We start from the raw sequence: 23,425 nt of genomic DNA, 5'->3' as shown, positions 1-23,425 counted from the left end.
AATAGCTAGGACATCCTAAATAGGACAAGTTGAATAAGCGCTTAAGGCTCTCTCCAGTCTATAGTATCTCAATGGCGACACCATTCACAATCCTGCATAAGCCGGCGGACGGCACGGCGGAGGCGGACTGCAATACAGGATAGTGAATGGGGCACTTAACTCGAGTTAACTCGAGTTGGGCGTAATGTCGGCACTACATATTAACGCGCGAACGCCTGTTCTACACATTGGGCCAGCGCCAGCGGGCCAATGCGTCGGCTAACGCGTTCGGCCCGCTGGCGCTGGCCCAATGTGTAGAACAGGCGTTCGCGCGTTGGCGGTAGGTATTTCGCCTTTATTTTTTTATTAACTGTGTAATACAAATAGCAACGTATAGTTTTTGGCATTCAGAATAAAAATTAAAAAAAAAAAAAACGGAAAAGAGCGGCAAAAATTCTAAATCAGATAACAATACCGTACCGTAATTAAAATTTTTGTAACAAGTAAAAATAAATTACAATGATTGAGCAAGCTTTAGATGATAACATCTCTGAAAATGACGACGAGGAGAGTTTTTTCCAAGATGTAGATATATTGCAAAAACACGGTATAAACGTAGCTGACATAAAAAAATTAAAAGGCGCTGGAATATGTACCATCAAAGGAGTGCAAATGTCCACCAAGAAAAAACTAAACAATATCAAAGGATTTTCAGAAACCAAAGTCGATAAAATTAAAGAGGCTTGTCTAAAAGTAATATCATCAGGCTTCATGACTGCTTTAGAAGTAAGCGACAAAAGAAAATTAGTTTTTAAAATTTCTACTGGAAGTAATGAATTGGAGTAAGTATTTAGAGTATAATTTAAATACTTTAGGATGCAGTTTCAAAAATTTTAATATGTTAATAGTATACAGTGTGTAACAAAAATAAGTGATAATACTTTAGGGTGTGTACGTGTTACTTGTAGAGAGTTCACTGTGAAAGTAGCAGCGCTAAAAGACGAAAATTTTTTTTCACTTTTGTATGTGCAAGGGCCCGAGCGTCACGAGTTTCCCCATACAAAAGTGAAAAAAATTTTTGGTCTTTCAGCGCTGCTACTTTCACAGTGAACGCTCTACAAGGAACACATACACACCCTAAAGTATTATCACTTATTTTTGTTACACCCTGTATATATATACTAATTACGGTACTTATTTAAATCTTATAAACGCTTTTTTAATCTTTAGCAAGCTTCTCGCTGGCGGTATAGAATCTATGGCTATCACAGAGGTTTTCGGTGAATTCCGGACGGGCAAAACTCAGCTGTCCCACACTTTGTGCGTAACCACACAAATTCCAAACTCCACCGGCTACAGCGGGGGGAAAGTCATGTTCCTTGATACGGAACATACGTTGTATCCTTTTAAATAATCGGCCAAGTGCGAGTTGGATTCGCGCACGAAGGGTTCCGTACCGTGTTATAGATATAGAGAAGAAATAGACCAAAAATTGTGTTTTTTTAAGGGAGCCCCCCTTAATTATTTATTTTATTTAAATATTATTATTAATTATTAAAGTACACATAATATATTTAAAGCCTTCGTGAAAATTTCAAGTGCCGGTCTTATCATTATTGATTACGAGCAAAAATGGCCAAAAAATCACGTTTGTTGTATGGGAGCCTCCCTTATTAATATTATTTTGTTTTTAGTATTTGTTGTTATAGCGGCAACAGATATTATACACATTCTGTAAAAATATATAAGATGTATAGCGTATAGCTAATAGCGGTTCTTGAGATACAGACAGACAGACGGACAGACATCGAAGTCTCAGTAACAGGGTCCCGTTTTTACCCTTTGGGTACGGAACCCTAAAAATAAATTTATGAATAATAATAGTATTTTAAAAAGACAAAACCGACTTCAAATTGTACGTAATTTGGAATTAAAATTCCCCATCTCAAAAACTACTGAACCGATTTCGGTGAAACTCGTAGTATTCCCTAAGTTGAACAATACCGGGTACAACAAAAAAAGAACCACTTAAATCGGACTTGTAGTTCAGGAAATATGCGTGCACAAACATAAAAACATACATACATACATACACTTTTGAAAGGCACATTAACATAATATACAAAAACTGGACAGATCTGGAAATATTACATACATACGCGTCGAATTGATAACGTCCGTTTTTGAAGTCGGTTAAAAAAAGGTTGAGTACTGCTGCAATTATCGTACGCGGCGCGCAAGCGAGACAACTTGAGAATCAAACCAAGTTTCGACATTCGAAGCATGAGAGTTGGTCCCGGGTGTCTTAATGGTACACCTCAGTCCTCAGCGTTGCCAGATTTTTTTTATGCCAAGTCGGGACTTTGGAACTTTTTGAGTGAAAAAGCGGGATTCTCCAGTCCAAAGCGGGACAAAGTAAAAAAAGGTATAAAATCGAAAGTTTTTTTTTTTTATTTTTATCATTTTATTTGCGTTCAATAACGTTTACGGGACAATAGATAGCAAAAGTAGCCAAAGAAAATCCACCCCCCTACCTCCCACACTCTTATCTTTATTACGCTCCTTTCTTTCTCAGCACGCTGCACGTACGTTCGGGCTCTCCCTGAAAAGCGGGATTGAGCCTGTCCCGCGCGGGACATTTAGTTTTGATGAAAAAATCGGGACGTCCCGCCAAAATCGGGACGTCTGGCAGCGCTGGTACACCTGCACTTTTGACAGTGCCAGCCTATCTGACTTAATTTTACAAGAAAACTAGCTGTCCCGGCTTACGTTTCTTTGCCATATAAAGTATTTCGCCCATATTTTATTGAAGTGACTAAATAATGTATGTCACCATGGCAACGTCCATCGCTATCCCGTCGCACAAACAATGGTCGTCGTCAGTCTGGAGTTATAATAATATAAGTACTATTATTTATTCAACAAATGCACTTATCAATATAAGAAGTACCCAGTAGCCGATTCTCAGACCCACTGAATATGCGTATAAAATTTGGTTAAAATCAGTGAAGCCGTTTCGGAGGAGTACGCGGCCTAACTTTGTGACACGAGAATTTTATATATAAGATGTTTAGGTAGTATTTCTTTCTGCTCTTCTCTCTTCTGTAGTTTTTGGTTTTCTCTCTTGCCCTCTAGTTTCCTTAAATTGCCAGTCGTCCAGATAGGCTAAGGCCTATAGCAGATAGATTCAACCTGGAACAAAATGCTGTACTTGACAATGTGTTGTACGCCAGAGCTTACACGTCCGAACATCAAGTAAGTTTAAGTATAATATTAACTTATAAGGCAATTACCTACCTTGTCGCCAAAATTTATAATCGCAAAAGCCCCTTATTGGCAGTACGAGTTACGACTGCCGTTGCACATATTATTGTGATTTGTGATGTACTTACAGTCACACTGATGAAATACATCCGAACACAGAGCTTCCTCCTTTATGGAAATCACTCTTTGTAGGCATGTTCTTTGGCCCACCACATAATATTGGAAATATGTATACTATCTCCTGTGCGCTGGATCGACAGCGGTATCTGTGGCGGTATCCAAGTCCAACCACGAAAACCCTTTGATGTGATATCAGGGAGCCCGAGGGACATGCATAACGTGATTATACGTCCCGTTTTAAATGGGACTGTCCCTTTATCCGGTACTCCGTCCCGGTGTCCCCGCAGACAACGTCGAGACCACTGTCTGTGGTCGAGACACTAAATTGTCTCGTTTTCGCGTTGAAACCAAGACACCAGGGCCGGATCTCCCATATTATGGCTATTTGGGCTTAAGTCCAGGGCCCCATGAGTTCAAGGGCCTCCGCCCCCCAGATAAGTCAAGTCAAAAATAGACGATTTAAAGAATTCATAATTTCATTAAATTTTTTTGGTAGGTATCCCTAAGAATCCTATGATCAAGGTTTATTATACAATGTTGTGGCCGTAAGTAGTTTCAGCTCAGTAAAGTTTCAGCTTCAGGAAGTATAAGTAATATCTCTTTGTAGGCAGAACTTCTGGACTTCGTAGCAGCGAAGTTTCACGAGGAGGGTGGAGTTTTCAAGCTGCTGATCATTGACTCCATCATGGCGTTGTTCCGAGTGGACTTCTCCGGGAGAGGAGAGCTGGCCGATAGACAACAGAAGCTGGCACAAGTGTTGTCCAAATTGCAAAAGGTAAAACTAATATTAAATATTAACTTTACTTTGTTTTTAGTATTGGTTGTTATATTAGTTGCACCTGAGTCCAGAAATACATAATCTGTGAAAATTTCAGAAGTCTAGCTTATGGAGTGTAAGATGGAGGAGAACTATCTCTGTATGTAAAAAGTGTCCGCTGAAATGCGTTAAATTAGGGTGGTGCTACAGTAGCAACAGGGTAAATTTTAAATCATTTAGCACCTTTTATTTCAGCTATTTTTTGTTATATTTTTCAAAATACATATATTGGTACTAACCCAGTAATTCTGTGACTTGGCTATTTGGCTAACTTCAATTTATATTTTGTCACCAACGGCTATATTCATTTTATTACTCTATGGTAATAGGGTCCCGTTTTTACCCTTTGGATACGGAACCCTAACAACAAGAAGCTACGTAGCTGTAATATAAAACGAACAATAAGTTCTCTCAGCACTGCTATTTTCAGCTTTTTATAACTTTACCTACAGAGGCTACAGACTACGGCCGCCGTGTTCAAACCAAACTGAACGTTACGTAGTTTATTGTATTTTCATACATATTCACTTTTTCGTTCACATCTATTACGGACAATACGTTATTACTCATTAGTTAGGTATTAGGTACTTATTACGCTGTGCGTAGGCGCTGACATTCGGTGGCCGATTAAGGCCGTGTTCAAACTTCAAACCACACTGACTGTCAGCCGCCGAATGTGAGCGAACGTTACGCAGTTTATTGTATTTTAATATTATTCACTTTTTCGTTCACACTAACCGACAATACGTTATTACGCATAGAACAAACATTATTTTTTTGGTATTTTTGGCTCAACATTAACATATACACTAGAAATTTTCACAAAATCCTCGATTAAGTATATGTGTACTTTAATATTAAAATATAATAAAATTAAAATATAAACAATATTTAAGGGGGGCTCCCATACAAAAAAACTCAATTTTTTCCTTATTTTCGCTCTGTAACGGTACGGAACCCTTCGTGCGCGAGTCCGACTCTCACTTGGCCGATTTTTAGTATTTTATCTTATAGTAGGGGAGGTAGTGCTATCGTTTGCTAAGTCATTTCATACCGACCAAATTTTTGTCCAGCGGTAGCTTAATATTTATCAATCAACATAATCAGCGTCAGTCGCCGCACCCGTGGTGGAATGTTAACTGAGAGTATTTCAAAGTTGTAAAAAAAAATTGCGAAAAGTGATTTTATACCGAATGAAAATTTTATGGATGGATGGATTGAGGTCATGCTTAACCAAAAATGCACCGTCAGCCGTATCGCAGACGAGGGATTCAACGTCAGTCGCGTTACTGAACTATGTTAAAAAAGTTAAAATATAAAGTCATTTCATACCGTACAAAATTTATACAAGTGAATGTTGATACCTTTTTAATAATAAAGACCACCGTAAGTCGTTAATATGCGGGTGGAAAGCCCGTCAGCCAGCGATATAAGTTATAATTATAACCAATATAGCCCTATTTCGCGCTCAATGTATCCTAGGGCGTCGCGTAGACGACATTTCCACCTGCAAATATTCAGCTGACGGCGATTTTCGTTTGAATTAACCATTAAATTGTCCCACATAGCAATTTTAAGTAATTAATTCGATAGTCAATATTTGTGAAGAAGAATTATTTACATTTTACTTTAAAAGCGCCATCTGTTGTTATATACTAAAACTAAAATAACACCTACCGAACCTGAACGTGTATAATCTAGATATGAAGCTTTATTGGGTGCGAATTGGGATCTTTTTAATGTCAATTCAATACGATTTCCAACAACAACTTTGAGATACTCTCAATTTTTATTCCACCCATACTGGAGTAGCTGACGATCAAAACTCTTATGTATTAATAGAATAGTACTTATTATTGTTACGATTTTCGCTCGGTATGAAATTACTTTTTATATAAAATGAGCGCGACCTCCCCTACTATTATCAGCTGTAGTATTCCACCCGGATACGTACATCGCCACGCATTCCGTAGTAAAATAAACAATGTAGTGTGAAAGATAACACAGATGATTATTAATATTAAGAACGTATTACTCTCACCCCCTTATCTAGACACGAGTGTGTGTCAAGCCAAGTTCTAGCATAACAGCAGGGCTAAAATGGTCGCTTTGGAGAATCATATATTGAATCATAATAATATGATTAATTTTTAAACTCCACTTTGCGTGCAATTCATATAGTGATTCGCTTAGATTAATGATTGGTCGCCGCGCGCGAGAGACCAATCATTGATGTAAGCGAATCACTATAATATGAATTGCACGCAAAGTGGAGTTTAAAAGTGATTCGCTTCGATTAATGATTGGTCTCCGCGCGCGAGCGCCGCTCAAGGCGCCGAAATTCAAGTTCTTATGTCTATGATACTCGATTTTCGATCCACTGTGCACCGCGCGTCCGTCGGCGGAAAGTGCTCGCGGCGCCTCGCGACGACGAGCGCGGTCGCGGGAAGCCGCGAGCACTTTCCGCCGACGGACGCGCGCGGCCGCCCGCGGCGCCTCCAGCCCTTTTGTAGTTTTCAAGCGATACTAGTAGTTATAAGTATGTAAATAAAGTTTAAAATTATTTCACACTAAAAGTGCTCTTCGCGCCGCTGCCGGCCGCTGCCGATCCGGTGTGAATTGGGCCTAAGGCACCTGGCCGCAGCGGCCCAGGTCGCGGCGGCCATCGAAAGTATGGTGTGGCCGCTTGACAGCGTACGGCGTGCGCATGGTCTATGGCGGTTTCATACTATCTAAGTGTTTATAAAATAATTTATTTTAGTCCATAATTGTTGTCACGGTGTGTCGGGGGACCGCCAAGTAAACTACGACAACAGCGACTTTTGCTTTTGTATCGCCAAGTCGCTGATTGTCTCGATTCGGTTCGTTGTGAACTGACCCTTAAAGTTTAAACTACAATGTTACGTGAAATCAAACACGTACATTAGCGGTCCCCCGACCTTCGATCACTAATCGAAGCCCCCGACACACCTTGATAACAATTATTATGGACACTGACATAGTATGTAGGTACTACGTAGTTACTACCTCACTACTTACTACCTCAGTGATTATGGACTAAAATATTACTTTACACTTAGGAATTATTTAAACTTAAAGTCAGTAAATATTATTTTATGTATGTGTAAGTATCATAATTTAATTTAATTTTATGCTTTTTAAACATCATGGGGCCCGAGCAGAAACTAAGATTTTCGTTACAAGCGCCCGCGCGGGTCGCGGTGTTGGACGCGGTGTCCGACACCCCCCGTGCCTTTACAACCTTCACAAAACTTCCTTAAACTTCTTTTATTCTCTTACTGTGCAAAATAAAATAAATATTTAAGGGTTGTATGGGAGCCCCCCATATAACAAACGTGTTTTTTGTGTAATAAACACTGTACTTATATGGGGAATTTAAAGAAGTTCTCCCAAAAATATCCTCTAAAAAATTTTATGTCCTGACTCCTGCCGTTAGTCGAAAACCAAGTAAAACCCAGTAGTCCAGAGGGCTACGCGAGTCTCATCGTATTGACAAAAGCAAAGTTTGCATGTTCGTTGCCCTGCCAGAAGGGTTTGAAGTCGACACTACATCGCGGCCATATGGTGGACACCATATATACCCACTGGCCACTGCCCGAACGGAACATTCTAGTGTCGCTCAAATTGTGATTATGGCCTAAACGGAAAGTCGTAGAATTTCGGTCGGTGTTAACGTGTTAAGGGTAGTACGTTGATCACTTTACTAAAAGAAACGGAGGGACGAGAGTCAATAAATTCTTTGAATGCGATTTAGACTGCCACATCAGAGTCGAATTTTTTTCTTGTAGGAAGTTATCCAAATTCGGAAAAAAATGGTAATCTGTTGGAGCAAGGTCCGGGTAGTACGGTGGATGTCGCAGACATTCCAATTGCAGCTCGTCCAGTTTTGCGGCCGTCTGTTGTGCAGTGTGTGGTCTAGCGTTGCCCTGAAGCAGCAGTGGCCTAGAGTGATTGACGAGCCTTGGTTGTTTAGCAGCTAGTTATTCCATCATGGTTTGCAGTTGCTGACAATAGATATCTGCCGTAACCGTTTGGCCAGATTTTAGAAAGCTGTAGTGAACGACACCGGCACTAGTCCACCAAACACTTGAACAAGTAACTTTTGTCTTTTTATGAGTCAATTTTCGCTTATTGCAGGATTTGGCTGATTCTCCAGGGGACAACCATTGCGAGTTGCGACGAACGCTTCCGATTATCGTATAGGATCCATTTTCCATCACAATTCACAAGTAATGAACCGATTTAAAATCCCTTCATTATTGTGTCGGTTGAGCAATGTAACGCAGCAGTCGAAATTTTTTTCTATACATACAAATGTAAAATGTAAAATGTAAAACTTTGTGAGTGCCTTTATTGCGATGGGTCCGACAAACTTTTCTATGCGAAAAGTTTCGGCGCTGCTGCGTTTTCGAATGCCTGATTCCTGAAATTGTCGACATGACGTCATTATGACTCTCAGTCTCCATACATATAAGGTGCATTGGGGTAACTTCGGAAGAAAAAAAAAATGGGGATATTCCGAAAATTTCTTAATTTAAGTAATTTTATTTCAAACTTTTTAAACTTGTGTTGGTTATAGTGCAGAATAATTCCTATCAACATAATCATAATTATATTCTCATGATTACCATCTATCGTCCTTTTCGATGGAAGTTAATATGAGCCCAAACATGAAACCTCCACTTTGTGTTAATACGAAGCTCGGTTCCTATAGAATCCAGGTGATGCTGCAGCAGCAGCATGTAAATATTTACTGTCTATCTACTTCTCACTGGTTGTCGCAATAGAATGAGCCCAAACACGAAACCTCTGCTCTAAGTTGGCGAGGAGTTGGATATCCTATTGATTACCAGGTGATGAAAATCGGTCTATCCGTTTGGTTGCTACGATGCCACAAACAGACAGACAGACAGACAGACACGTCAAACTTATAACACCCCTCTTTTTTGTCGGGGGTTAAAAAAACATAGGGCCACAACATTCTAACTGTCAGTTCGTAGTAAGTACCAAAACCTAAATTCACTAAATTGTATAATATAAAATTGAATTAAGAAATTAAAAAAAAAACCCCGCCATACAACTTTAGAAAGTAATGAAATAATATATTTTACTGATTTTAAGTTTAAATAATTCCTAAGTGTAAAGTGATATTTTAGTCCACAATTGTTGTCACGGTGTGTCGGGGGACCGCCAACAGTGTCTTTTGCATTTTGTATCGCCATGTCACTGATTGTCTCGATTCGGTTCGCTGTGAACTGACCCTTAAACTATAATGTTATGCGAAATCAAACATCTACATAAGCGGTCGACACACCGTGACAACAATTATGGACTAAAGTATCACTTTACACTTAGGAATTATTTAAACTTAAAATCAGTAAAATATATTATTTCATTACTTTCTAAAGTTGTTTGGCGGGGTTTTTTTTTTAATTTCTTAATTTAATTTTATTTCATGCTTTTTAAACTTGTGTTGGTTATAGTGCAGAATAATTCCTATCAACAGAATCATATTATATCCCAATGAATACCATCTACGAATGTCCTTTTGGATGAGGTCGTCAATATGAGTCCAAACATGAAACCTCCACTTTGGGTTCATATGGAGCTCGGCTCTTTTAGAATCCAGGTGATGCTGCAGCAGCAGCATGCAAAAATTTATTGGTTATCTACGTCTTACTAGCTGTCGCAATTCAAATGAGCCCAAACACGAAACCCTTGCTCTAAGTTGGTGAGGAGTTGGGTATCCTATTGATTACCAGGTGATGCTGCAGCACCAGGTCAACTTTCCATTAATGTGTAAATATTCATAAATGTCACGAACTAGAATGCAATAAAGCCCACCAAACAACTGCAAGTTGCTAATCGGCCCTTCACGAACCAGATGAACCGCGATTTTTCAGCACGAAGCAGGCTGATGATGATGAACTATGGCTAAGAACACTCTCAGTTAAGTCAGCTTTCAAACAAAAAAAACTAGATCAAAATCGGTCCACCCGTTTGGATGCTACGATGCCACAGACAGACAGACCGACAGACAGACACGTCAAACTTATAACACCCCTCTTTTTTGTCGGGGGTTAAAAACTTAATCGTAGGATTCTCAGGGATACCAACAAAAATTTAATAAAATTATGAATTCTTTCGCATTGTCTTCTATTTTTGACTTGACTAAGCCTGTCTTTCCACTAGAGTCTAGAGCTGAGCGGAGCTGTGTTGCGAGGAATGTGTTTTTGAGAACCATCGCATCGCCGCGCTGAGCGATGTCATGTTAAAGTCACGTCAATGAAGCAATTCTATTGGTTTTCAAAAACACATTCCTCGCAATACAGTTCCGCTCAGCTCTGGTGGAAAGGCAGCCTTAACTGGGGGGCGGATGCCCGTCAACTCATGCAGCCCTGGGCTTAAGCTCAAATAGCCATATGGTAGATCCGGCCCTGGTCTACTTGTCCGACAAAAATCATGTTTCGTATGGGCTTTCCACCACCCCAAAAATGTCAATATGACGTCACTATGACCCTTCGTCGTCGTACCATGAAAACGAAACGAAAACGAAACCGTTTTGAGACTATCGAACGAATCGGAATGCCATGCCGCGTCCTACTCGTAGTTCTTTATGCGGGCTCCACACTAGCGGCGCGAAAGCCCGCGTAGGCCGCGGGCGCGAGTGTGGGTTGCGCGGCTTCGCGTTCGCATTTCGCGGCTTTTCCCCGTCCGGTGTCGGTTTGTTGGCCCGCGACATTTTGATAAGCACACTATGTAAGAGCAGCAGCAAGCCAGCAACAATGACTTCAACGTCTATTTTACTCAAATGCCCGAAAATAAAAGCGAAGATTGAGAGTGTAGAGGGCCGTATAAATTATCCGCGTCGTGTTCATGGCGGCGCGCGTAGCGCCCATGAATTGCGGCCCCAATTCGCGCCGCGATTGTGGAGCTCGCTTTACTCTAACAAACGAGAAAATATGACGTTGTTATGGTCGGGCCACACTAACGTTTAACGTCAATGCCCAACAACGCGACAATTATTGCGATAATTTTAACGCGTTAAAGTGGGTGGCTACACTTGAACGGTCAACGTTTAATGCCCAACGGCGTTGTAAACGGCGTTGATTTTACTTAACCGACTTTATAAAAAGGAGGTTATCAATTCGACGCGTATGTATGTAACATTCCAGAACTGCCTAATTTTCGTATATCTGCGTCTGAACAAATGTGCCAAAACATTTCAAAAGTGTAGGTATTTATGTATGTAAGTAGGTATGTATGTATGTTTTTATGTTTGTGTTCGCATATCTCTGGAACTACCAATGCGATTTCAGTAAATCATTTTTTTGTTGTACTAGATATAATTATACTAGATATAACTTAGGGAATAGTGCAAGTTGCATCAAAATATATTATGCAAAGGCCTAGTTAGCTTGTCGCACCCAATGCACAGAATATTTTCGAAGAAACAGAACTTTTATATGTTACTATTATTAATTATTAAAATTATAAATTATCATGTAACTTTAAAAAATATATTTATAGCTTTATAAAAAGCCAAAACCTTTGTTCAACCATGTTCAACAAAATTTCAATGATTTAAATAAATGCCTTTCTCGATCAGCGACATCTCTGGGTTATTTCGTAGCTTGCAAGGAGTTTTAAAAAGAATCTACTAGATGGCACATGTATTTTTATCCGTTAAAGGCATGTTAAGGCCAATTTGATACATCCAACGCCATCTATCATTCAGATGAGAACTAAAATTGCAATCACGCTGGTTTATATGGGCTTTGATTGATACTCTTGTATATTTATTACTCTATGGCAAAACTTACCTGTTCCCCTTTTTGTAGATTTCTGAAGAATACAACGTAGCGGTTTTCATAACGAATCAAATGACAGCCGATCCAGGCGCTACCATGTCCTTTCAAGTGGATCCCAAGAAACCTATAGGGGGTAACATTCTAGCGCACGCGTCAACCACAAGAATTTACCTCAGGAAGGGCCGCGGTGAGAATAGAATAGCCAAAATATACGATTCACCAGATTTGCCGGAAAGTGAAGCTACGTTCGCTATCACAAACGGAGGTGTCGCTGATGCCAAGGACTAAGAACATTGCTCGTATAATAAATTATTTTTAAGCAGTTATTCAGTATTATTTAATATCAATAAAATTCAATTCAATTCAATTTCTTTATATGCAAAATGTGAGTTAGTACTTAAAGATGTTAGTAGATTTTACAATGGTTTCATCACATTTGCCCAACTGGGCATGCAAATATTTCTACTCGTAATATTATACATTTAATAGATCTCGAAATAAATTTAAAAAAAAATTGCTCAGGCATCGTTCTAAGCTTCGACCACCGTCGGCCAAAATATGTAATAATTATGTCGGCCAAAGGTTAATTGGTTTAGAAATTAGACTACCATAAAATTAAATTAAGAAATTAAAAAAAAAACCCGTCAAACAACTTAAAAAAGTAATGCAATAATATTTACTGACTTGAAGTTTAAATAATTCCTAAGCATATTATAGTAATATAATAAGTCCATAATAATTGTTGTCACGATATGTTGGGGGACCGCCAAGTAAAGTAGGTACGACAACAGCGTCTTTTGCATTTTGTATCGCCACCATACCCCTTGTAGGTTGTAGGCACGTTGTAGGTAGGTAATCGCTGATTGTCTTATAATGTTATGTGGAATCAAACATCTGCATTAGCGGTCCCCCGAGTCCCGGAACACCTTGACTACAATTATGGACTATATTATGCTTAGGAATTATTTAAACTTAAAGTCAGTAAATATTACAGTTTAATAAGTATTTCATTTTTACAAGAAAACAAAAAAAATCAAAATGTAATAAATTATATTCCATCTACAAAAACAAATGTTTCCTATAAGTACTTAATTGTAAATGAATAAAAATGAAAAGATGCTAAATGCTAACTTATTAATAAAAATTATAATATTTTTAGTTATATTTTATGGTTGCCTGGTAGAGACTGCTTCCAGCAGTAAGGCCGCCAATTCAAACTATTTCTGTTTTTGTAACGTGTGTAAATTGATCTGTTTTGTTTGTTTGAATAAAGAGTTTTTTATTTTTTTATTTTTTATTTTTACTTAAATATTAACTGTGAAGTAGGAGTATAAAATTATAGTTACGAAAACATTTGAAAAATGTCATATTATGCATGAAACGGAACTTATGTCAATAGAGATTGACTCTGTTGAATCGAAATCAAATCGATAAAAAAGGGCGGCCATCTTAAATCGCCGGCACCATTGAAATGTCAGTACGAAATCGATAACTTCGATTGCAATTCCTTTACGAAGTGATACGATATTTTTTTAAACTATTGATTAATTTTTATATTCATGACTCATAACTTTTCGTATTGTCTGTCGTACATATATTACGTAAAACTTTTTAATAACAATATATAATTACAGGCGTCAAACGACTTATTTCAAGCTAGAGTTCAAATAACAGGTAATGGAACACATCTATCACAAATATTTGTAATCTGCGAAGATTATCAGCACCTAAAACCTGTCTAGGGTTCGGATAACATCAATGATGACATAGATGTAACAGAAGAACTTAAGAAAGTTACCTACTCTTATTTAAACACATAGGTGTGTAGGTACTTACTGAAAATAAATAAAATTTAAGTTGGCAAAAACCTGGAACAAAAGACCTTTCGAAAGATTAATAAAACAATTTAATTTAGAAGGTCACATTTTAATTAATGAATATGGATCAAAATAAATCGTGGCTCTTCTATTTTTTATGGAATTATCAGTGTGCTTTTACAGATAAAAGCACACTGAAAAAGCGACGGCACATAGGGGCCTATTAACATTCCCTTTTCATTTTCCTCTTCATGCCGGTTTAACAACAAAACGATATTGGAAGAAATTGAGGTGATTAAAATCTACACTAATAAAGAATATTACAAACATACAATATACGCGCTAAACACATAACCCTCCCGGCAGTCGGGTAAAAAAGAGCAAATTTGAATCAGGATTAAGGCCAGTACCACGTCATAACAAAAATTACTGAATTATTAACCTAAATACACATTACTTACACACTTATAAATACATAAAATTATGTTTTATTGCTTAAACTCTTCACGAATTTATTTACAATTTAGGTACGATAATTTGCCTCACGTTATAATTGCTTCTTTTTGTTGTCCTCGTGTGAAGCTATATATAATAAAAGCTTTAATTGAGAAACTGCCATTGTTTGCACCGTAAAAAGTCGCATACGTCAAGTAATTTACGTGTAGTTGTTACTTCGTTGAATGAAAACAATGACAATATAACAAAAAATGTGTACTTAGATAATAGTTTTTAAGAGAACATTTCTTAGTTGTCTTAGTTAGCTGGTGGTAACAAAACAACAATGAAGAGTTCTGTGGTAACAAGCTCCTCTGTGCAACTAATGGATGTTCCTCTGATAAAAAAGAGTGCAACCAAAAGTAAAGTTAATAATGAGTAAGTCAATTTGTCTTCACTATGTTATAATAATATAATATATACTTATATATAGTAACTTGGAGTTTAGTAATAATTTATAACTAGCTATTCGATAAAACACGAATAAAATGACATTTTCTAAAAATGATTCCTAGCTATATAGATCGATTTATCGCCCTCGAAACTCCCTATATACTAAATTTCACGAAAATCGTTGAAGCCGATTCCGAGATTCCAATTACATATATACATACTTATACAAGAATTGCTCGTTTAAATATATAAGATATAAGATAACTCCTAGATAAAATACATCACTAATTCACTAACTCTAAAATCGCCAAAGATCGTATCCAACATGAGGTTCGAGCTTCGACTACTTATACAAGATAATTTATTCATATTAATTTTTCCTTGTTTTAGGACTCAGATTGTCTGGAGAAATGTAATTGCATTTATTTACTTACACGTCGCAGTGGCATATGCAATATATTTGGCATTTACTAAGGCCAAAGTCCAAACAGTAATATTTAGTACGTAGACAATATTTTAACACTTTCATTTTCTTTTTCAATTATTATTTAAAGTATTAAGTACGTATTTAGGAAACTAAAGATATTATGTATAAAATATTACGCCTTTTTTAGGTTTTATTTTAAGTAACGTGAGTGGATTAGGAATTACTGCAGGCGCACACAGGCTTTGGGCTCATAAGGCTTATAAAGCAAGATGGCCTCTCCGACTTTTTTTAGCCTGTTTACAAACCATCGCTTTCCAGAATCATATCTATGAGTGGGTTAGAGACCACAGGTAAGCGCCTAATATTTTATCAGGAGTCAGAATAATTACTTGTAAGTAAATGGGATAAGGTTACTGAAAATTTGAACTATAATATTATAGGGCACACCACAAGTTCTCAGAAACTGACGCGGATCCTCACAACGCTAAAAGAGGGTTCTTCTTCTCCCACATAGGGTGGTTGATGGTGCGAAAACACAGAGATGTCATCGAGAAAGGAGCCTCTGTTGATATGTCTGATCTAAAAAAGGATCCTATTGTCATGTTCCAGAAAAAGTAAGTCGAAAATGTCCATAATTCTTTGAATGAGACACAGATAGACCGTACTAAATATTGGAACTTAATATAATATTATTTTTTATTTATTTACGATTATGGATCTATCGATCTCCTGGATTCATCTAAGGCTTTTTTTCAGATATTACTTTCTGATCATGCCGATGATCAGTTTTGTTATACCTACTTTGATCCCGATGGCACTATGGAACGAGAGTTTATCTGTGTCCTGGCATATTGCATCCATCTTGCGATACACCTATTCGCTTCACTGCACTTGGCTAGTCAATTCTGCGGCTCATATCTTTGGGAACAAGCCTTATGATAGGTGGGTAATTGTTTACCGCAATTATGTTATGTTTATGCGATAACTCATAGTTCGAATTAATATGCTGTATTTTATTGTCTTTTCCGTTTTTCCCGGGACAAATAAAATATCTCGTCCAATGGCAACTTTAACAGGCACATCGGACCTACAGAGAATAAATTGGTCGCGATTCTGGCGGTGGGTGAAGGCTGGCACAACTACCACCACGTGTTCCCGTGGGACTACAAAGCGGCCGAGCTGGGAAACTACAGGACCAACATTAGCACCGCTCTTATAGATCTGGCATATAAATGCGGTACCTATGCGATTACTGTTTGTTTTGATTTTTGATGTGATCACATATTTAGGCTCTCCTTTCGAAGCGATTATTTTTAAGCCTATTAATAATGGTAAAATCTTAAATGTTAATGTAGGTATTTATGTGTATCAAATTCACATATTACTCTACCTCGATTTATAAATTTCAGGTTTGGCATACGATTTAAAAACCGTACCAAGTCATTTAATCGAGGCAAGGGTATCAAGAACTGGAGATGGTACGCATCCATCAGAAATGAAGAAATTGGAGCATCAGGAGGATCATCACCACCTTAATCCAATTTGGGGTTGGGATGACAAGGACATGACCGAGGAACACAAGAAACTTGCCAAAATAATAGAGTAAGCCAGGAACACGTACAACGAAATATTGTGCTACAACACAGAATCAAACAAAAATAATGCAAACTTAAAGTGATTTAGAAGGAAAAATCTATTCAATAAATAAAATTGTTTAAGTTGCTGAATTTTATTTCTACCATCTGCAATTGTAACATAATATTATACACGGTATACCTAAACCTCACGTAACCGTTTCGAAAAAACAGAATAATATAAAAAATACCTAACTTCTATTATTATTATTCTTTGGATATTTATACAAAACTCTTAATTCATCGATACTTTACTATGCTATAAAGTTTTTTCTGACTGAGCAATTACTTCGGGGTTCACTTGGTTCGTTTCCTATACTAGAAGGAAAATGTTCAAGAAAGAAAAAAGCTTCCTATACTTAGGCACGTGTCTAAATACACTAGGCCGAAGTTAGGCCGGCCTTAAATTCCGCATGATTACGCCCGCAATGTATTTTAAATAACCCATGCATGACACACTATTCCGTCGCGTTCCGTCCGTATATTGTATGCGTTTGACATTGCAGGCGTAATTTACGCCGCGTAACTTCGGCCTAGTGTGTTTAGACACTAACAATATCCTGGATTTTATATGTATTGTAATTTGTACTACTGTGACTTAGGTACTCTCTCGTTCCATTGGGACCAACTATATTATTACTAGCTGTCCCGGCAAATGTTTCTTTGCCATATTATATAAAGTATTTCGCCCCACGTGACTCGCGTCGCACAAACAATGGTCGCCGTCAGTCTCGAGTTGTAATAATTTACTATTATTTATTCAACAAATACACTTATCAATATAAAAAGTACTTACCCAGTAGCCGATTCTCAGACCCACTGAGTATGCATATAAAAGGTTAAAAAGAAAAGCCGTTTCGGAGGAGTACGCGGCCTAACATTGTGAGACGAGAATTTTATACATAAATATAAGTAAGTATAAATAAGATAATTGTTTTCCTGTAAGTAGGTTTAAAATAGTAGATACCTTCTCTTACGGCATCTCTTTTTTAAGAAATAAGGGGGAAAACGAGCAAACGAGTCACCTGATGGAAAGCAACTACCATCGCCCATGGAAAGCAACTACCGTCGCAGCATCAGAGAACTGCTGGTGCGTTGCCGGCGTTTTAAGAGGGAATAAGGTAATAAGGGACTGGGGAGGGTAGGGTAGGGAAGGGAAGGGAAAAGGGTAGGGGATTGGGCCTCCGGTAAACTCACTCACTCGGCGAAACACAGCGTAAGCGCTGTTTCTTAATAATTTTGAGAGATTTTAAGTAAATTAAAAAAAATTGTGCAATTTTTTTATCTGGTGATCTATACAGTGTGTACCAAAAATAAGTGATAATATTTTAGGGTGTGTACGTGTTCCTTGTAGAGAGTTTACTGTGAAAGTAGCAGCTCTGAAAGACGAAAATTTTTTTCACTTTTGTATGGGCAAAGGCCCGAGCGTCACGAGTTTCCCCATACAAAAGTGAAAAAAATTTTGGTCTTTCAGCGCTGCTACTTTCACAGTGAACTCTCTACAAGGAACACGTACACACCCTAAAGTATTATCACTTGTTTTTGTTACACCCTGTATATTATAGATCTATAGAGTCTTGGTCTTTACGACCAAGTCTCGCTTTTTTGCTTTTTGAGGACCCCAAAAGATATTACAGATTAACAGATGGAGGCAGAAATTATAATATGATTTATGCCGTGCGGAGATTGTCAAGCAAACGCAAAATTATTTTGCTGTCCCACCGATGCTATTTCAACAAAAAATATCGATCCATTTGCTAATATGGGGGTGTTCTTAACTTAACCGAAGTTTCGAGCTGGGACTGCTGGTTTCGAAGCGGAACTTACAAGAGGCATTGGCCTCATAACAGATAACACTGCGACCCGCCTTCAAACGTTGCCGGGCGAGACACGATTCCAAAGTCGAAATCCGTCAACTCGTCATAGTGGCGTGACTGCAGTGGGCCAATGATACGCCAGGCGCTTAGATTAGATAATACATGTACATACAAGTGTTAATTAATTTATCTTATTATTAATGTATCTATTGCTCACATAATATGATATAATTTCGATAGTCATATCACATCACACCTTACCACTACCAGATATAAATTAGTAAGCATAATATTAAAGTTTTTTATACCTTTCTACTGAGACGCGTTTAGGGAGGGGGGGGGGGGGGGGGGGGGGAAGTGGGCGGAAGCTTGGCTACCAGTTACCACCCAGGGTTTAGTAGTGTAGCTGGCTGCAGCAGCACCTTGGACGCCGAAAAAATCTCGCCTAGGACGCTGGTATTTTTTTTTTATAAAATAAGGGGCAAACTAGCAAACGGGTCACCTGATAGGAAGTAACTAATTTCCGTCGCCCATAGGCACTCGCAATATCACAAGAGCTGCAGGTGCGTTGCCGGCCTTTTAAGGCCCTGTATTCCCAGAAACGGACGATTTTCAAGATTTAAAAGTGACAGGAGACATAAAAATATAGTAATTTACATTCTGAAAAAAATATGTGTTAGTTAAGGATCTAACACAGTGGAATTTACATTCCATTACACGATATAATTATGAATTTCACTCGATAGAAAAAAATCCCCAAGTTACTTACCTCTTCTTTTAACGAAATTGCCATACTATGTCCAAATTATTTGGAATTTTCAGATATTTTTTTTTTTATTAATAACAAAGAATATATTATCTAAGGCGTTTCGTTTTTTTTTACTCGATTTAGTTGATGTATAAAAAAACGAGGATCAAAAAACAGTACAAAAAAAACAATTCGGGGCTTATTTTCAAGTATTAAAAATAAAAATGAATTATAAAATCGTCACTTTAGGGTTAGTCGCTCCCTTAATGTCCATACATTATTTTGAAGTCGTTACCAGCTAATTTTATTGTAAGTTCAGTCATTGCACTGACCTCCATTAAACAAGTTAATGGAGATCAGTGAGTCAATGTCAGAATATCTGAAACTTTTGGGACTGGTACCAACTTCAAAGTAATAAAGACTGTAATATGTACAGAAATAGTTGAGATTTAGACGAATTCTAAAAAAGGCACTATTATAGAGTACATAACAGTTATTTAATACTTTTTAGTTCATAATTATAGCTCATATCTAAATATATAGGTACGATAATATACGAAAAATGGGGAAACGTAGGTGAATGAAATTTTGCACAGTTATAGTTCATATGCCTGCCTAGCAAACGCCAACGAGATATCTCACTCTACATGTTTTCTCGATGTTTGATGGTTTGTCTCTTCATCTCTATATTGACCCTGATGACAAACATTTTTTCTCGCGTAGATCTATCACCGAAATAACACATTTTATAGAGTTTTGTCAAGACAATGTCAAGATTTTGACATTAAGAGACGAGTAGTTTTTAATTATCTTGAGAGTGAGATATCTCGTTGGCGTATGCTAGGCAGGCATGGTGAAGGAGTGCATCGAGCTAATATTATTTTGAAATTATCCTTTTATCATACATTTTCTTAACAAATAAATCATTACACACACTACAACACGCACACTCAAGAAGATGACAGATTTTTGAGTGACAAAGCTATACATACGAATTGTACTCTTTTATTTATGGTTGAAGTCTGTTGACAACATAAACCTATACGACAGTATATATTATGTCTATGGTTGACAATGTTGACAACGAGTTGAAAAATTGAAAATGAATTATTGTTTTTTTTTTATTGAATTTTAGATACTATTAGGTATATTAGTAGTTATGTCTATTGTGACAATGCTTACACGGCCAGTCTGAGATCAGCTGAGTCCTAAAAAAGAGTTGAAAAAAAAAATTATGATAAAGTCAATATCAATGATATTCTATGTTACTAACGTAACTAGATTGGAAGTTTACGGTAGCAACGCGTTGCCACTTCGAAGATGCCTGCAGGCATATCTCACATACATAATGACATAACGAATATATGACTTGACATTGTCTTTTGAACAAAAAAGTGGTTACGCATTTCTGAGAATCTTTTGTAAGACATTGCTACTCTAGTATTTTAGAAACTCATTGGTCAATATTTTTTACAAAATATAGGTACCTACATACCTAACTTAGTCCTAATGTCGTTGAAACTAAGGTCGAATTTCGACCATTGGGCCGATCTCTAGTTATTATTATTGTTTTAAGTCGGTTTTAATTTTTTGTTAAAAATAATAATTTCACTCTTTTTAGTTATCTACAAGATAGGCTTTATGCGTAAATAACTACTAAGAATGTTAACTATTCACATTATGTTACTGTAAGCGAAATTGTGGTAAATGCTTGCAGTTATCTAAGCGATGCTGCAATTTAAAAACTTTCATCTTTAAAGGTTCAGAAGTTCTGGTGGCTTACTCCCGAAACTGATATCGATTTCGATTTGCGATTTCAACGGTTTTTTGACACTTTAGCCATCTAAAATATGTCTAAAAATGTCAAAAAACCGTTGAAATCATAGACATAATATATACTGTCGTAGGTTTATGGTTGAAATCGAAAATCTAAATCGATATCAGTTTCGGGAGTAAGGCACCTGTTCAGTGCCTTTGGACCAAGAGACACCTTCGTATGAACTTTCTCTTATTCGTAACATATGTTTAAGTTACTTACTGGAAACAACATTTTAACCACTATGAGTCTTTTGATAAATTTCAAGGATTTCCCTCGATTGCTCATAGATCCCATCATCAACTCACCACTTTGTTAATTATTATACAAAATCAAGATTATATCCTATACAACATAATCATCAAAAACATCTGCTTCGATGCAAAATATCACGAAAAGCATCAATAATTGGGTCATAATGTGATGACCCATGGCATAATTATGATTTTGATGATGATGATCAATTAAATTGATGTGTTGGCTTATGCTTTCAGTTGTTTAAACAACGCCGAAATCCCCAAACCTGTATCTATAAGGATTCAAAAGTTCTGTTGGGTACCTTCGGATCCAAGGTATAACCTGGTGCGAAATCTTACTTTTTGGTAGCATTTACCTAGAATGCTTCAGAAAAAATTGAAATCACTATATATTTTATACTAACAAATTTCAAGGAGTCCCCTCGATTCCTCCAAGATCCCATCATCAGATCACTTTTCACTTTTGTGAACATGGTACCAAATTAGAGTTAAACCCTATACAACATAAAAAGAATTTTGAAAATCGGATCACAAACGGATAAGTTATCGTTGAATATACAAAAAAAAGGTACTATCAGAGAAGTTGATTCCTATGCAAATCGGGGACCTAAGTAGTTTGGTTGCGTTACGTCAAACCCAGCTGACAGATCACAATTAACACTGAATTGACATATTCGACCAAATAACGTTGGTCTGTCAATTGCATAGTAATCAACTTCCTCGATGGTACATACAGCCGAACGTATTACCTCCTCCTTTTTGGAAGTCGGTAAAAATAACTCTTTTGTGAAACACTTGTTACAAGTATTTCCACTCACAAAAACATACTTTAGAGAACTCGATCTTGACCTCATTCGTGTTGACCCAAGAAGGTGACAAAGTTCAAGCTCTTTTTTATCTCCAGGTTTTTTAGACCACTGCACAGTCAATGCCTAATTAGGTAATAACCATAAATTAAAATAATACATCGGGTACTAGTAATTACTATGGTTGCTATAGTGAGCGATTCCCTTAGTCCCCTGCGTCGTGTCATGGTCATGGAATTTTTGTTACGTGGGAGATCCATGCTTCGGCACGAATGGGCCAGCTCGAACGGAGAAATACCACGTTCTCACAGAAAACCGGCGTGAAACAGCGCTTGCGCTGTGTTTCGCCGAGTGAGTGAGTTTACCGGAGGCCCAATTCCCTTCCCTATCCTCCCTAATTCCCTTCCCTTCCCATCCCCACCCTCCCCTATTACCCTATTCCCTCTTAAAAGGCCGGCAACGCACCTGCAGCTCTTCTGATGCTGCGAGTGTCCATGGGCGACGGAAGTTGCTTTCCATCAGGTGACCCGTTTGCTCGTTTGCCCCCTTCTTTCATAAAAAAAAATAACTTAATTTAGTAATTAGTAACCAGAAGAAACGATTACCTACCGTATTATAAAATTTAGTAATCGATGTTATAGACCGTACTAATTTATGACTATGATTAAAATATGATTTATTACTAATGGGGCGACTAACTTAAAGATGACTAACCCAAAATTTACGATTTTATAATTCATTTTTATACTTACTTGAAAATCTTATCTTACATCTTTAAACGAGCAATTATTGTATATCTCGGACTCGGCTCGGAAAATTTTGTATAAAGGGGTTTCGGGGGCGATAAATCGATCTAGCTAGGAATCATTTTTAGAAAATGTATTTTTATTCGTGTTTTATCCATTATCGATAAATTAAAAAATATGACTCTTCCTGACATCTATTGGCGGATAATAATACTATTTTGCGAGCAACTAGTTGTTTTAACGACCAGCAGATGGCCTTATTAAGTAACACGACGTCAATGAGTGCAAAGCTCGGTCATCCAGGTACTCTTATATCTTTAAACGAGCAATTCTTGTATACATATATGTATATAATTATATAATTGGAATTTTGGAATTGGCTCCAACGATTTTCATGAAATTTAGTATATAGGGGATTTCGGGGGCGATAAATCGACCTAACTGGGAATCATTTTTA

The 23,425-nt window shown here is 37.4% G+C and overlaps 2 protein-coding genes across 3 annotated transcripts; both read left to right on the top strand.

Moving 5' to 3' along the window:
- Positions 1–498: 498 nt before the first annotated feature.
- On the top strand, positions 499–12,300 carry LOC121739315 (meiotic recombination protein DMC1/LIM15 homolog). The gene is made up of 5 exons (XM_042131702.1): positions 499–821; positions 1,210–1,377; positions 3,132–3,234; positions 3,971–4,138; positions 12,043–12,300. Exons 1-5 carry the CDS (start codon positions 499–501, stop codon positions 12,298–12,300), a joined length of 1,020 nt encoding a protein of 339 aa, XP_041987636.1.
- Positions 12,301–14,604: 2,304 nt separating this feature from the next.
- LOC121739314 (acyl-CoA Delta-9 desaturase-like) lies at positions 14,605–16,792 on the top strand. Of its 2 annotated transcripts, XM_042131700.1 has the most exons (7): positions 14,605–14,702; positions 15,108–15,217; positions 15,332–15,494; positions 15,585–15,758; positions 15,901–16,086; positions 16,221–16,381; positions 16,554–16,792. In XM_042131700.1, exons 1-7 carry the CDS (start codon positions 14,611–14,613, stop codon positions 16,748–16,750), a joined length of 1,083 nt encoding a protein of 360 aa, XP_041987634.1. In that variant the 5' UTR covers positions 14,605–14,610; the 3' UTR covers positions 16,751–16,792. The 2 variants fall into 2 exon arrangements, with proteins under 2 accessions (XP_041987634.1, XP_041987635.1); XM_042131701.1 differs by lacking the exon at positions 15,901–16,086.
- Positions 16,793–23,425: the final 6,633 nt, after the last annotated feature.

The sequence above is a fragment of the Aricia agestis genome, chromosome Z (assembly GCF_905147365.1).
Source record: "Aricia agestis chromosome Z, ilAriAges1.1, whole genome shotgun sequence".
Taxonomy (NCBI): Eukaryota; Metazoa; Arthropoda; class Insecta; order Lepidoptera; family Lycaenidae; genus Aricia; species Aricia agestis.
The sequence above is the reverse complement of the archived record's forward strand: the minus strand, read 5'-3'. Positions and strand labels throughout refer to the sequence as shown.

Excerpts from the sequence above, each read along its gene's own strand:
- LOC121739315 (XM_042131702.1), top strand. The coding sequence starts at position 499 with ATGATTGAGCAAGCTTTAGATGATAACATCTCTGAAAATGACGACGAG. Across the intron at positions 822-1,209 it reads ACTGGAAGTAATGAATTGGA|CAAGCTTCTCGCTGGCGGTA; the intron begins GTAAGTATTTAG and ends TTTAATCTTTAG. Across the intron at positions 4,139-12,042 it reads TGTTGTCCAAATTGCAAAAG|ATTTCTGAAGAATACAACGT; the intron begins GTAAAACTAATA and ends CCCTTTTTGTAG.
- LOC121739314 (XM_042131700.1), top strand. The coding sequence starts at position 14,611 with ATGAAGAGTTCTGTGGTAACAAGCTCCTCTGTGCAACTAATGGATGTT. Across the intron at positions 14,703-15,107 it reads AAAAGTAAAGTTAATAATGA|GACTCAGATTGTCTGGAGAA; the intron begins GTAAGTCAATTT and ends TCCTTGTTTTAG. Across the intron at positions 15,218-15,331 it reads AGTCCAAACAGTAATATTTA|GTTTTATTTTAAGTAACGTG; the intron begins GTACGTAGACAA and ends CGCCTTTTTTAG.